Source organism: Charadrius vociferus, unplaced genomic scaffold, assembly GCF_000708025.1.
Source record: "Charadrius vociferus isolate BGI_N301 unplaced genomic scaffold, ASM70802v2 scaffold1041, whole genome shotgun sequence".
NCBI classification, from domain to species: domain Eukaryota; kingdom Metazoa; phylum Chordata; class Aves; order Charadriiformes; family Charadriidae; genus Charadrius; species Charadrius vociferus.
The window spans coordinates 1315212-1328384 of record NW_009646843.1 but is presented as its reverse complement, the minus strand read 5'-3'; the positions used below and the strand labels follow the sequence as shown (position 1 = coordinate 1328384).

General features: G+C 47.3%; 1 protein-coding gene across 1 annotated transcript; it reads right to left on the bottom strand.

Moving 5' to 3' along the window:
* Positions 1-2570: 2570 nt before the first annotated feature.
* Positions 2571-11720, bottom strand: FAF2 (Fas associated factor family member 2). The gene is made up of 10 exons (XM_009893249.1): positions 11652-11720; positions 11083-11217; positions 10296-10372; positions 8993-9131; positions 7582-7667; positions 7410-7501; positions 5798-5975; positions 4168-4339; positions 3808-3951; positions 2571-3356 (listed from the first exon to the last, which is right to left on the bottom strand). The coding sequence occupies exons 1-10, from the start codon at positions 11697-11699 to the stop codon at positions 3174-3176; spliced, it is 1254 nt and encodes a 417-aa protein (XP_009891551.1). The 5' UTR covers positions 11700-11720; the 3' UTR covers positions 2571-3173.
* Between the last annotated feature and the right edge of the window lie 1453 nt (positions 11721-13173).

Below are 13173 nucleotides of genomic sequence, written 5' to 3'. Positions count from 1 at the left end.
ATATATATATAATTTTTTTTGCTCTGTTAATTGCAAATTTTACAGTTACCTCATTTTTCCCATGTATGTATTTGAAAAAAGGCTAATATATAGAAAAAAAAGGTTCTTAAAGCTCTAAAAGTGTTTGTTTTTTTTCCATTCCATTGGAATCATATTGGTTTTGTAGCATTTAACATAACTAGTATGTTGTATTATATATATGTGTATTATACTGATTGAAATTTTTAACAGATTTGTACTTTTTTTAAAATGAAAGTTGCTAGTTCTGCTTGACCAAGTAGTGCAATCATTATTTTTTTTAATGTTGTGGCTGATTTTGAGAGGGATATTCACTAATAAATGTATGATGTATACCAACGCGCTGTGCCCCGGCTCTTGTCTTGGTGAGGGCTCGAGGGGGGCCAGGGTGGCCACGCATGGCCCTGCTGGGGGGCTGAGGCTGGGCTAGCACTCTGGTCAGGGATGGGGGTCCCCAGGCCATCAACAAGCAGGTGGAGAGAGGGTGTGGAGGCTGGAAGAGCCCCAGAGAGGGGCTTGGAGGAGACCAGGGGTCCCCTGCCCCAGAGGGGTATGTGGCCCAGCAGCACCCTGGACCCCCTCACTCCCACCTGGAGAGCCTTCACAGCTTACATCAAGGTGTGAAGTCCTCCTGGATGCCATTCTGGGACAGTTCATCTTTCTGGGTGGCTCCAGCAACACCAGGAGGGCAGCTTCCACCTGTCCTACAACCCAACAGAATCACAGAATGGTCAGGGTTGGAAGGGACCTCTGGAGATCATCTTTCTAGTCCAACCCTCCTGCCAGAGCAGGGTCACCTACAGCAGGTTGCACAGGACAGCATCCAGGCAGGTTTTGAATGTCTCCAGTGTGGGAGACTCCACAACCTCTCTGGGCAGCCTGTGCCAGTGCTCTGCCACCCTCAAAGGAAAGAAGTTCCTCCTCATGTTTAGATGGAACTTCATATATTCAAGTTTGTTGCCCGTTACCTCTTGTCCTGTCACTGGGTACCACTGAAAAAAGACCGTTCCCATCCCCCTGGCACCTTCCCTTTAAGTATTTATAAGTATTGATAAGATCCCCCCTCAGTCTTCCCCAGACTAAAAAGACCAAAGTCCCTCAGCCTTTACTCACAAGAAAGATGCTCCAGTCCCCTAATCATCTTTGTAGCCCTTTGCTGGACCCTCTTCTGCAGTTCCCTGTCCTTCTTGAACTGAGGAGCCCAGAACTGGAACAATACTCCAGATGCGGCCTCACCAGGGCAGAGCAGAGGGGGAGGATGACCTCCCTCCACCTGCTGGCCACACTTTTCTTGATGCACCCCAGGATGCCATTGGCCTTCTTGGCCACCAGGGCACATTGCTGGCTCATGATCATCCTGTTGTCCACCAGGACTCCCCAGGTCCCTTTCCATATAGCTGCTCTCCAGCGGGTCAGCCCCTAACCTGTACTGATGCATGGGGTTAGTCCTCCCCAGGTGCAGTACCCTACACTTGCCTTTGTTGAATTTCATAAGGTTGCTCTCCACCCAACTCTCCAGCCTGTCCAGGTCACACTGAATAGCTGCACAGCCTTCCAGCATGTCAGCCACCCCTCCCAGTTTTGTGCCATCAGCAAGCTGGCTGATGGCACAACCTATCCCTTCATCCAGGTCATTGATGAATATATTGAACCCTCCAGCATGGCCATGCCCAGCCAGGGAAACCACCCTAGCCAAGCCAGTCCTAGAGGACCTCAACAGCCCCAGGCTGGGTACTTCAAGCTGAGCAGAACAGACACATCCACCCTATGTATAACAGAGAACAGGAGCTCTGGGTGCCCAAGGCCAAGAGCAGGACTGCTGTTCCCCAAACCACAACACTGCAGAAGGCTCCATGGCCAGAAAGGGAACAGCTCTTCCTTTGGGAGGAAAATGAGGGATCTCCTCTCCCTGCTGAGAAAGCCACACCAGGCCCTGGATCCACCAGGAGGGGGGCTGGTTTACTACAGCTTGCAGCCTTCTGCAGTGGTGGAGACAGAGAGACCTCCCTGCTCCCTTCTGTGCTTCATGCAGGCAAGCAAGCGAGGGTACGCTGCCCTAAAGACATGACCAGCAGGTAGGGAAGGAAGAGGCTCCTACCACTCTCCCTTTGGGCAGGAGCTGACAGCACCACTCCACAGCCATGAGCAAGCCCCTGGGGCAGAACTGAGCCTGACATCAACCCTTCTACACACTGTGCCTTACATGTCTAGGTTTGGGTTTTTTTGCACCTCTAACTCAGTCAGGGAGGACTGACCCAGCCCTTTGAGCAAAGGAAGAGCCGTCTCCCTCCTACCCAGCCTCACTCCCAAGTTCCTGCCACAGGCAGCACAGCAGGAACTCCATCACCACCTTCCCCCATGGTGCACACACTCCCGTTTGTCTTAAACCAGCAGCTCCACTAGCACAGAGTTACCAATTCAAGGCCAGAAGTTAGTTGTACCCACACACACCACTGTGAGCAGTAACTTAGTGTAGATCCACAGCCACCAGAACCCCCTCCCTCGTGCTTGGCTGTGGCAGGGGGCAGAGGCAGAAAGCATTGGCACAGACATGCTAGAGGCAGAGTTTATTACACTACGCAGGCTAAGAACCCTGGGCAAGACCCCACACAGGTAAGAATTGAACCAGCTCTTTATCAAAAAGTTAATACTATAGTCAACCCCATTCTCCTTTGGTCATTACAAAGCAAGAGAAATATTAGAAGATAGATATTTATACACAGAGGGAAGCTAAAGAGATTCTATCCAGCGCTTCCCCCCCACCCTCTCCCAGCACATTCAGGTGCCCGGTCTTCTGGCTGTCAGGAGCAGCAGAGTATCAAATCTTCACAAGATGTCAAGTTGTTGGGGCTTTATTATTATTGTCATCAATAAAAGCAATAATTACCGAGAGCTGCCATTCCTGTTCCTCCCCAGGGAGGGCGGAGGGGTAACACCAGCTCCCCTCCCTCTCTGCCCTCCAAGTGTAGGGGATGGCTGTGTACACAGGTGTGTGAGGACGTGCACACACCTCCTCTCGCCAGTGCACACACAGAGCACAGCTGGCACAGGCAATGTGGTCTCTGATCCCTCGTTTGTACGCAGTCTTTTAAAAAAAATATTGTATTATAATAATAATATGAATTTCTTTCCATTTTGTGTCTCCTGGAAAAGTGTCAATCGTCCGTGAGGTCCTGCACAAAGAGGACTTCCGTGTGGCTGAGTCCGGCCTCCTGCAGCGTGGGCGGGTTGGGCCACTCCTCTGTAGGGAGGCAGGGCAGGACACGGCGAGGGAAGTTGGCCTCAATCTGGAACTTTTCAGGGCTTTCTTTCAAGGAGAACAAGAAGTCGTGGATCACCTGGGAAAGAAGCACAAAAATAACTGCCAGCTGGGGGAGCAATGACACAGCCAGACTGCATCCATGGCACCTCACAGGTTACCAAACTTGCACCATAACTGCATTGTAGACGCCAGACAGCCATTTTCTTCACATGCACAAAACTGGACTTGTCACAGAGTATCTGGGAAGTCCTGACACTGTTTCTGGCTCTTACTAGGGAGCAACAGAGTCTCAGCTTCTCAGAGGAAGAGTTTCTTCTATTTTTTTTTCCCCCCTCTAATCTCTCTAAGCTGGTGGGACCAGGCCCCAAGACACCCTCCTTACCCAGGAACAACTCTGCCTGCTAAGGCTCTCAGCAAATGTCACCATTCAGCAAAGTCCAATGGAACCAAAGCTTTGCTGAGCCACCTGGAGAATCTCTTGACCCTCTGTTACTCTTGGAAGCCCATCCACTCTGCCCCAAGCTCACCGTCAATGACTGTGTGAAGTGGAATCGCCGCTCCACTCTGGAATCATTAGGCAGCTTGAAAATGATCTTAACGCTCTCTGGGTCATCGGGATGTGGTTCAGGAGGAAGGCATTCAGACTTCCGTTCCTTCTCCTCCTGCAGCGTCTGTAAAGTAAGGAGGGAGCAGGAGCAAGGGGCATGCACTGAACTGACCTTTATGCTTGTCCCTTGCAGCACGGCTGCTCCAGAGGACACTCAAGCCCCAAGCAAGACAAGCAGAGCTCCAATCTGACAAGAAAGCTCTACTGCAGGCATTGCCTCCACACAACCTGAGCATCCAACAGGGCACAGCAGCCTCTCCAGCAGTCCGTTTGCTCTCACCTGTCGCCGTCTCTCCTCTGCTAGTTTTTGCTGCTGCACTTCCTCCTCCTTTTTCTTCTTCCTCTCCCGTTCCTCCTTCTTCTTGCGTTCCTTTTCTTGGTCCGCACGCAAGGATGCCAGATATGCCTCATCCTGCTGCTGCCTCAGAACTTGGGTTTGGTTTCTCTCTTCCCTGCAAATGTGAGCAGGGAGCGGTCAGGGCTAGCAGGACCCAAAGTGAAGGCACAGAAGGACAATGGCAGACCTGACGGTGCAGGTACAGCCTCAAACTCAAAGGAGTGCACACATCAGTTAATACCTCAGAGGGCCGAGTATCACAAGCTCACAAAAGGCGAGCTGAGTCTCCACAGTCCCTAGCACAAACTGTTGAGTGTAAAAGAGCTGAACACAAAAGATTTCTCACCCACCACAGCTTGACAGACAGCACACAAGCAGTGCCCAAGATTTCTACCTCATTCCTCAGACTCTTCACAGGTTTATCTCCTTCAGATAATTCCTTGTGCATTTTAGAAACCAGAGGCAAAATGTGTTACTGGGTCCCCCACAGAGACCACAGAATCATAGACTCATTTAGGTTGGAAAGGACCTTTAAGATCAAGCCCAACCATTAACCTAACACTGCCAAATCTACCACTAAACCTTGTCCCTAAACACTACACTTTTAAATCCCCCCCAGGGATGGCAACTCCACCACTTCCCTGGGCAGCCTGTTCCAATGCTTGACAACCCATTCTGAGAAGAAATTTTTCCTAATATCCACCCTAACCCCCCCCAGACACAACTTGAGGCCATTTTCTCTAGTCCCATCACTCATTACTTGGGAGAAGAGACCAACCCAACCTCTCTACCCCCTCCTTTCAGATAGTTGCAGAGAATGGTAAGGTCTCCCCTCAGCCTCCTTTTCTCCAGGCTAAACAATCCCAGTTCCCTCAGCCGCTCCTCGTAAGACTTGTGCTCGAGACCCCTAAACAACTTCACTGCCCTTCTCTGGACATGCTCCAGCGTCTCAATGTCCCTCCTGTAGTGAGGGACCCAGAACTGCGCACAGTATTTGAGGTGCAGCCTCACCAGTGCCAAGTACAGGGAGACGATAGGGCAGAGGAGGGGCCAGCAGGAGACCAGAAGGTGACATTCTATTTTCGACACAGCCTGCGATTCCCTACAGAGTTATCAGGGACTGGGGCTTGTGCTCACAAGGCACTAACAGCAACACAGAATTCAGGACAGCCAGCCCAGGCAGCAACACTCATCCACCAACTGGCTGCAGATGCCAGCTCCCCTCCTGCCTGCAATGCCTTTGCTCCCACTTGGCTCCTACTGGCTATTGTCCAAGCTTTACCTGCAAAGCTCCACAACACCAAGGGTGTGCTCCAACTGCAGAAAACAGTAGAGCACTCACACCCACCCTTTAGTAGCAGGCCTGTATGGACAGCACACCCAGCTCCTTGGCTATAGGGTGGCCTGAATTTATGGACCAATGATCCCACTGGGAAGAGGCGAGCCCATGGGCTGTGTTACAGCAGGAGATGCTAACTTACCTGCCTACATCTGGTGTCTGGAGGGAGGAAGGGGGCAGAGCAGAGTCTGCCTCCACAAGGAAGGTATTACTGGAAGTCAGGTCCCATCATACCTTTCCAGGCGTTCGGACACCAGGTATGTCTGGTTGGCATCCATGATGAACATCAGTTGATTAATGAGGTCATCAGCCTGGATGAGGCCTTCTAGCCGCCCAACTACTGTCATTCTGCGATCCTTCAGCATAATCACAGCCAGGAATGGGTATGTGTTCTCTCGCAGAGCCTGGGAGACTGGGAAACAGACACAAACATCACCATAACTACCCCATCCAGAAGGGTGATCAAGAGGGTACAGCACAAATGCTTTCCATCACCCAGGGCCTAGGAAAGCAGTTTCCACAGCCACTATCTCTTCCAAGGCAGAAAAGGCCTCAGGCTCCATTTTGTCAAACTAAACCCTACAAATTAGCAATGGGAAGAAATGGCCTGGAGCATAGAGACTAAGGTGGGGGGGAACCCACCCAAGATTTCAAGTAACCAAAAAGGTTCTTGAACTCAAGCACGAAGTAAATTGCTCTGAATGCCCATTCAGAATGGGACAGAGTGCCCCAGGGTTAAACTGCAGGAAGAGAAAGAGCAAGTGTTTCCCTGTGCTTGACAATATTAAGGATGGCCAGGCTCTGGAAAATACTGTCATAGGGAAGATGGCAGAGTGTGCATCCTGGACATTTCAGAACAAAATTAAATTGTTTCTGCCAGAGGCAGCCACTGTCTTGAGGCAGGGAATGAAGCAGATCAGGGGCTTTTAAGTTACCATTCACCCATGACTGACTATCACCTCCTCCTTAAAACATGCATGGCACATCACACAACTTGGAGCAGTCATTACTGATGGAGCGCTCCAAACTAAATCAGAGCAACCTGTGGATTAAATGAAAGCCCATGATCCCTTCCAGCTCTGCTCTCTAGGCTGTGACTCCAAAGCACTGTAGCAATGAAACAGCAGTAAGAATGTCTCCTTAGAAAGCCATTCTGTCAAGGTTTCAATAGCTGGTAACTGAACTATGAAGCCAGGAATGGCCCAGATTTAGAACCAGAACTCCTGGCCTCTACTGCCATGAAAACGGAAGGCTCAAGAAAAGACACAGAGGCATGAACAGAACGTCAGGAAAAGCCTCTATTTGCAGCAAAACCCTACCCAAAACCCTACCAAAATGCTGTCAGGCCAGTTATCAACAGCTCTGGAAAGACAGTACTAAAAACACCTCACTGTGGACTTTAGAGGAGAGAGACTGGGTGTGGAGTGATGACTGTCTCAGAAAGGGAAAGAATGCACCTAACAAGTCACTCCTGGCCTCAGGCATAATATGAACCAGCGTTAAGGGCACAGCTAGTTAGATACTGGTTTTTGCGCTCAGTTTAATCCTGGGCACACACCCACCAACTCACATTAACAAGGCACTAAAAGCAGCTTGAATGTCTGCAGCAGAGAACACACAACTAGGAGAGCCCAGCAACACATGGAACAGTGGAGGTTAAGAACAGAAGGTATTTCCCTGGCCCCCAAACAGGCCCTCTGAGATACCACATGAAAACCAACATGTATTTCCCCATGCAATCTTGAAATCTCTTGTCTCTCTGCACAAAACCCAAGTGTGTTTCAAACATGCAAGCTTGTTCCATAGACAGGAAGGGGTAGGTAAAGCCAAGGAGGGACACACTCACCTCTGTATCCCTCTGGTTTATTGGTTGAACAAGCCCAGAAGAGCATTCTAGTGTTTATGAGGGTGATCACCTCAGGTACGCACAGTGTATTGCTAGGGGATGAGAAGAGACTGTGTGAATGAAGCTGCATTTAAAGTGCAAAGATAACCATTTGGAAAACTCTCCTACCTACCGGCAGAATTCATCTGTGTCTTGGTGGTCATCTCCGTGAAGATAAACCAATAGGAAGCGCAGCTCCCGCTTGGCATCATTCAGTGCCTTGGCATAAGAGCAGAGGAAGTAAAGTTATAGGGTGTCTAAGCAAGGGGAAAGCAGCATCCACAAGACTTATGTGACAGCTCAGCAACATTTAGCCAGGCCATCCCTCTGCCACTAGCGTGGTTTTAACGAAGCAGCAGTGGAGGATGAACCTGTCAGACCTTCTGAATAAACCCTCATTTAAGGTTGTTCTTTCACACTCCTTTCAGGATGTGGCTTTGGAGAACACTGAACTCAGAGAAGCCAGATAGACAACTGTACAAGTTCACATCCCCCACTGCCCTGTCAGACTCAGCTGGCAGTGAAGAGCCCTTCTTCATCGCTCAGATTCACAGCGGCCAAGGCTGAGCTTTCCACTCTAGCCTCTACAGGACACAATCTTCAGACCACATAAAATGAAAACATTACTAAAAAAAGATAACTTGCTAATGCTGCAGGCCCTGACAAAACAAAACACAAACAAACAACAACAAAACCACACCTTTTTGCATCCACAGTCTCTGGATTCCACCCACCCAAGAGCATTTCTTAACAAGACCACAGGATAAGTGCACAATAGGCTCCCTGTTTTACTAGCACTGAGTTTTGGTAGCCTAACCATTCCATGGTTATTTAAGTTTGGATTCCAGGCAAGACAGAGAGGCCCAGAAGCGCGGCGGAGGCGGCGAGCTCCATCGCTGTGCAGCGTGGAACAGCTACAGACTCCACATTCTTCTCTGGCACTCAGGAAGCAGTGCTGATCCAACTGTCTGCTGGGACGCACTGCAGGAGGCCCTTCCCTTGTTGGCTAGGCTGAGAGAAGCTGCAGAAGAGGCAGTACCCATTGGGACATCCCTCTTTTACAGAAAGCACCATCAGCCCAGATCTAACATATGGAACTCTCACCTCCCATAATTTCTTCAGGGGCTCCCTCTCTCAATTTTGAGGTTCCACACCAAGTTCTGGAGTTTCATTATAATACAAGCCCAGGCAGTCAATCCCAAAATGGTGAACAGAAGGACAGACTCTGGCATACCACATCAGTTTATAAAAACAAAGGCAGGTTTACAAAGAATAGCTGTTGGCTACAGAGCCATACAGACGGTCAAGGAACAGTCAGAGTAGCTTTGCTTTCCAACTTTGCAGAATTGGCATATCATCAAGCCTGGCAGACACTGGTTTTCCAACACACTTGTTCACTAACTCTCCATTACCCTGTTAGAGAGTTTGGGGACAAATGCTGGGCTTTGAAATGAAAAGTGATTTTATCATGTAGGCCCTGATACCATCTGGCAAAATCCCCACTCTCCATCTCCCCAGGATCTATGCACCAACGTGACACTGACCTGGCTGTAAGTTCCCTGGTAGAAGACAGGGTGTATCCTCCCATATTTTTCCTCAAACATATGAATAAATGAAATAATGTCACCCACTGGGTCAGTGACCCGGCTACGAGGATCAGGGCGTATAAAACGCAGAGCAAACCTAGGAAGGAAGCAAAGGACACTGGAAATTCAGCTTACTGACTTTCTGAAGAACAGGTTTTCTTTTCCACAGACAGTCACCAGTATTCATAAGGAGGAAAAAAGTCACAGCCGAGACCCTTGAGCATTTATAATCGCAACCTGAACAGCCACCTGCTCAAACTGATACCATTACTACAGGAACACCCCCCCCCCAGTGAAATATTATCTCATGCCAGGCATCAGCAAGTATCTGAATTCTGTGTGATTAATAGTTTTGACTTCCTCTGAAGCAGTAGGCATAAGCCACACCAACAGTATGAGGTTTGAGGAGTTTAGTCAAAGACAGGCTGTTAGAAGCCACATAGTTTTATCCAGATAACTTTGAAAATTGCATTTCTGCTATTCCAAGACTAACAATTCTGGTGCACAAAGAGCTACAGAAAGAAAACATTACACTAGGGGTCCAACGAAGACAGAATAAACAGCCATTCCTCTGACACAAAAAAAACTTAACTGCAAGGCAGACATCAGTGTTGTTTAGTTCTACTGATGCATAGAAGTTACACTGAACTTCGGAATAGTCTTTGGGGGGGAGGTAATACAACAGGAGAAACTGTCAAAACAACGCAGGTGGCAGGACTGCTAGATATCTACCACCCTTCAACATTCCCTTTTCTCTCTATCAATGCTGTAAGGAGGCAAGATGAACTAGCCCTTTGGGGCAGTAAAGGGAGAATAGGCAACAGACACCAAAGGGGAAAAAGCAGAGGTGTTTACAGTTTGGGTTTTGCCGAGTAACATACAGGTATTAGGGCAGGTTAACCTGCAGCCCAGCCCAATGGGACGTAATTCTGATCAAGCTGTTTATCCAAGAATACCAGACAGTTTGACACTGTTTTGCATCCCCTTTGCATGGCACTCAAACTGTAAAGCCACATGGAGTTAGAACTCCAATTAAATATTTCATTTATAGATCTGCGAGATGCTTCTTTTCCTCTGCAATGAGATTTATTTCTTACTAAACAGTGTAGGAACTTTACCAGGATACAAAAGCCAGTTCAGCAAATAAATGGAAAGTCTGCCATTAGACTTAAAGATCCAAGTGAAAGAGCTACGGCCAAATCTAAGCTAGACTGTGCCCTGATTCAGTCAATACATGAGTCAGCACAAAAAACCTACTTACCTAAATATATCAAGTAATGTGTAATAGGTAAATCGGAATGGAAGCATTATGAAATAGTAACCCCATCCTAACAGGCCCTGTAATTACAAACAAAGAATTAGAACAGTCTCCACCCCAGGAAGAGGCCTGCTAAAGCAAAGTGCCCACCAGCAACAAGCACAGGCACACATGGGAGTATCAGTGCTCTAACCACTGCAAAAAGAGCTAAGCAATATTTCATGGCTTCAGCCACACCAAATCAAGTTTTAGTGGCTAACATGGTTCTTTCAGAATTCAACATGACATGTCTGAAAATCAGGGTCACTGACTATTCAAGCAGCAGTGCTTTCACTCTGCGCTAGTTTTAACTGTACAAAGGGATTAACAGCATTGAGTCTTACAAGCTACTTGTGCAAATCTGTGATACGTTAATGCAAGTAATCATGCTGTATTCAAGTTAATATACATTTTAGTGGGGCTCTAAAAAGAAAGAAGTTCTATTGCTCTGCCATAAGGAGGGGACAGTCCTTTGTTCCAACTGAACTGATCAAAAAGCTTTACTACACCACAACAAGACATCCTATAACAAAAAGGTCATCTCATATGGTGAATCACACCATGGAGAAGATATCCACAGTAGTAACACAGGCTGAAGGAATAAGTCTATGTTTTGTTTTCAGAAGATAAAATACTTAGAAAGGAGATAGCAGCATACAAAGAAAACAATTCCTTTCCCTGCTTGCAAGTTCTGTTGTTCACAAATAGTCACCCAAGAAGCAGGACAAAAATCCACTGTAAGATAACTTGCCCTTGGCTGTGGCCTTGAGACAACGTAGCTGTAGATCCTGTGGTCGGCTGTATTGACCTGCAATGGCCGTGATGGAGGAGGATTAAAGACACTTGGGACACCCTCTTGCTCATTCAGTCGGTCCTGTACAGCTGCCTTTAACACAAGAAAGAGCAATGGGAGGTTTTAGACATTTAAGGATGTCAGAAAATACCTTCTTTATACTTTGGACACTAACAGTAGGTATTACTTGTCCACAGCACTGGATAAGCATGACTCATTACAAACCTTAACCACTCTTTTCTGTATGGAAAGCCTTCTCCATGGCAGCCTGCACACATGCACTATTGGAAGTTACACCATGTGCCAGTCAAGTGATTGTTCACAGCCCTAACAACTCCGCTGTATACTTCTGAAACCAGCTCTCCAGCAACATCAAGATACTGTTATAAAGACCTACTACTGTAAATTCTGGGCCTGTAAGCACAAGTAATATTTGGACTGGATTCTAGATTGGAAGATACCCCCCCCGAGTACTCTGTTTAATCCAGGTACTTGGAAACCACTACAAATCTTCTTTGCCATGGTACCTCTATGTTCCAGTTGTGCTGCTCCAGTGTGTGACGACACTGGTCCATAGACTCTATGCCGGTCAAGTCCTAAAAGGAGAATAAAAGCAAATAAGTGTCAGGGAAGTGATGTATTTTTACTGTTCTTTGCAATACATGAGCATAGACAGGAGTTACTGCAACACATTACCACAATACTCTTTTTTTAAAGTGCTCTGCTCTCAGTTTAAGAGGAGAGCAACCTGAGCGAATCCAAATACATAAACACACAGGTGGCCTCAAACAGGCCTTTGCACTCTTGCAGCATTAGCCAATTCTCAGCAGTGCCCAAGGCCTGCTACTACAAGTACACTCAGTCCAGTCAAGAGTCTAACATAGTATCAACCATAAATTTCACTCTGGAAGGATATGCCATGCCAATGCCCTCAAGCATCACCTCAAAGCATCAACTTAAACAAGCAAAGCACTTCTGAAAACCCAAGACAACCATTACTTCACTCACTGCAAGCACAAACAGACTAAAACCAAAATGAGCCAGGCACTAATGAAGGTAGTGTTTTTCAGCATCACTGAGGATTCTATAGTAAAAAAAAATAAACTAGTCCAACACAGACATGACCCAAACCAGAAAACATAGTCCAAACACATCAGTAGACCTCAAAGCCACTGGGTTCTCACACCAATGTTTTGGAAGGCATATTTTTAACCCTGTGCCAATCAGAACTTCTGCACAAGAGATCAAACAACACTATTTGTTATTACAGGAAGCCACGTCAGCAACCCTTGAATTGACACAAAAATCTTTGTTGAAGTGAACATCCCTGTCACTGTGCCACAAACTTGTCTCTCCCCACACTACTCACTGTAAGGTGTTTGAACAGACATTTCAGGGTTGTATAATGCCCCTATCACCAGAGTTAAAGCATGCACTTTCACAGGAAAGCATAAAACCACAAATGTGCTGCTGCTAACCTTTTAACAACAATCCTTTGAATCAGTCAGTGAAAGATCATTACCGGTGACACCATTAACAATGCTGGCAATTTGGAAGGAAACTACTGTTATTTTACAATTAAAAGGAGTAAAAAGTTTTCGGGGTTGTTTTTTTTTTTTTTTTAATAACTGGGCTACAGGAAGCCAAGAAAGCAGTTGCACCTTCAGAAACACTGATTTAGCTTAGATACACAATGGCAGAAGCAATGAAAATAATTGTCACAAGCAGTGTAATAAATTCAACATAGAAGTGTGCTGGTGATACAAGGAGACTGTTGAAATACGACAGTTTCTCCAGCAAGGTCATTCTTTGCAAGAGAACTCCACAGGTTCTTAATGCTTCATGTTCTCACAGGGTGGATTTCTTTCCAGACACCTCCCCAGCCAGCTGCTGTAATACCGCAGAGAGTGCACCTCCCTGAGCAGCTCAGGGACCAAGCTCAGAGTGAAGCAGGCTGCTTTCCCACTGGACTGCTACACACAGTGAACAGATGGAGCCTGCTTGACCCACAGAGATTGCGTGAGCTGAACTACACAAGAGCCTTGCCTG

Coding starts and splice junctions, on each gene's coding strand:
- FAF2 (XM_009893249.1), bottom strand. CDS start 11,699: ATGGACCAGTGTCGTCACACACTGGAGCAGCACAACTGGAACATAGAG. Junction 7,668..8,992: donor ACCAGGGAACTTACAGCCAG/GTCAGTGTCACG, acceptor TCTTATGCCAAG/GCACTGAATGATGCCAAGCG. Junction 3,357..3,807: donor ACTTCACACAGTCATTGACG/GTGAGCTTGGGG, acceptor CTTCTTTCCCAG/GTGATCCACGACTTCTTGTT.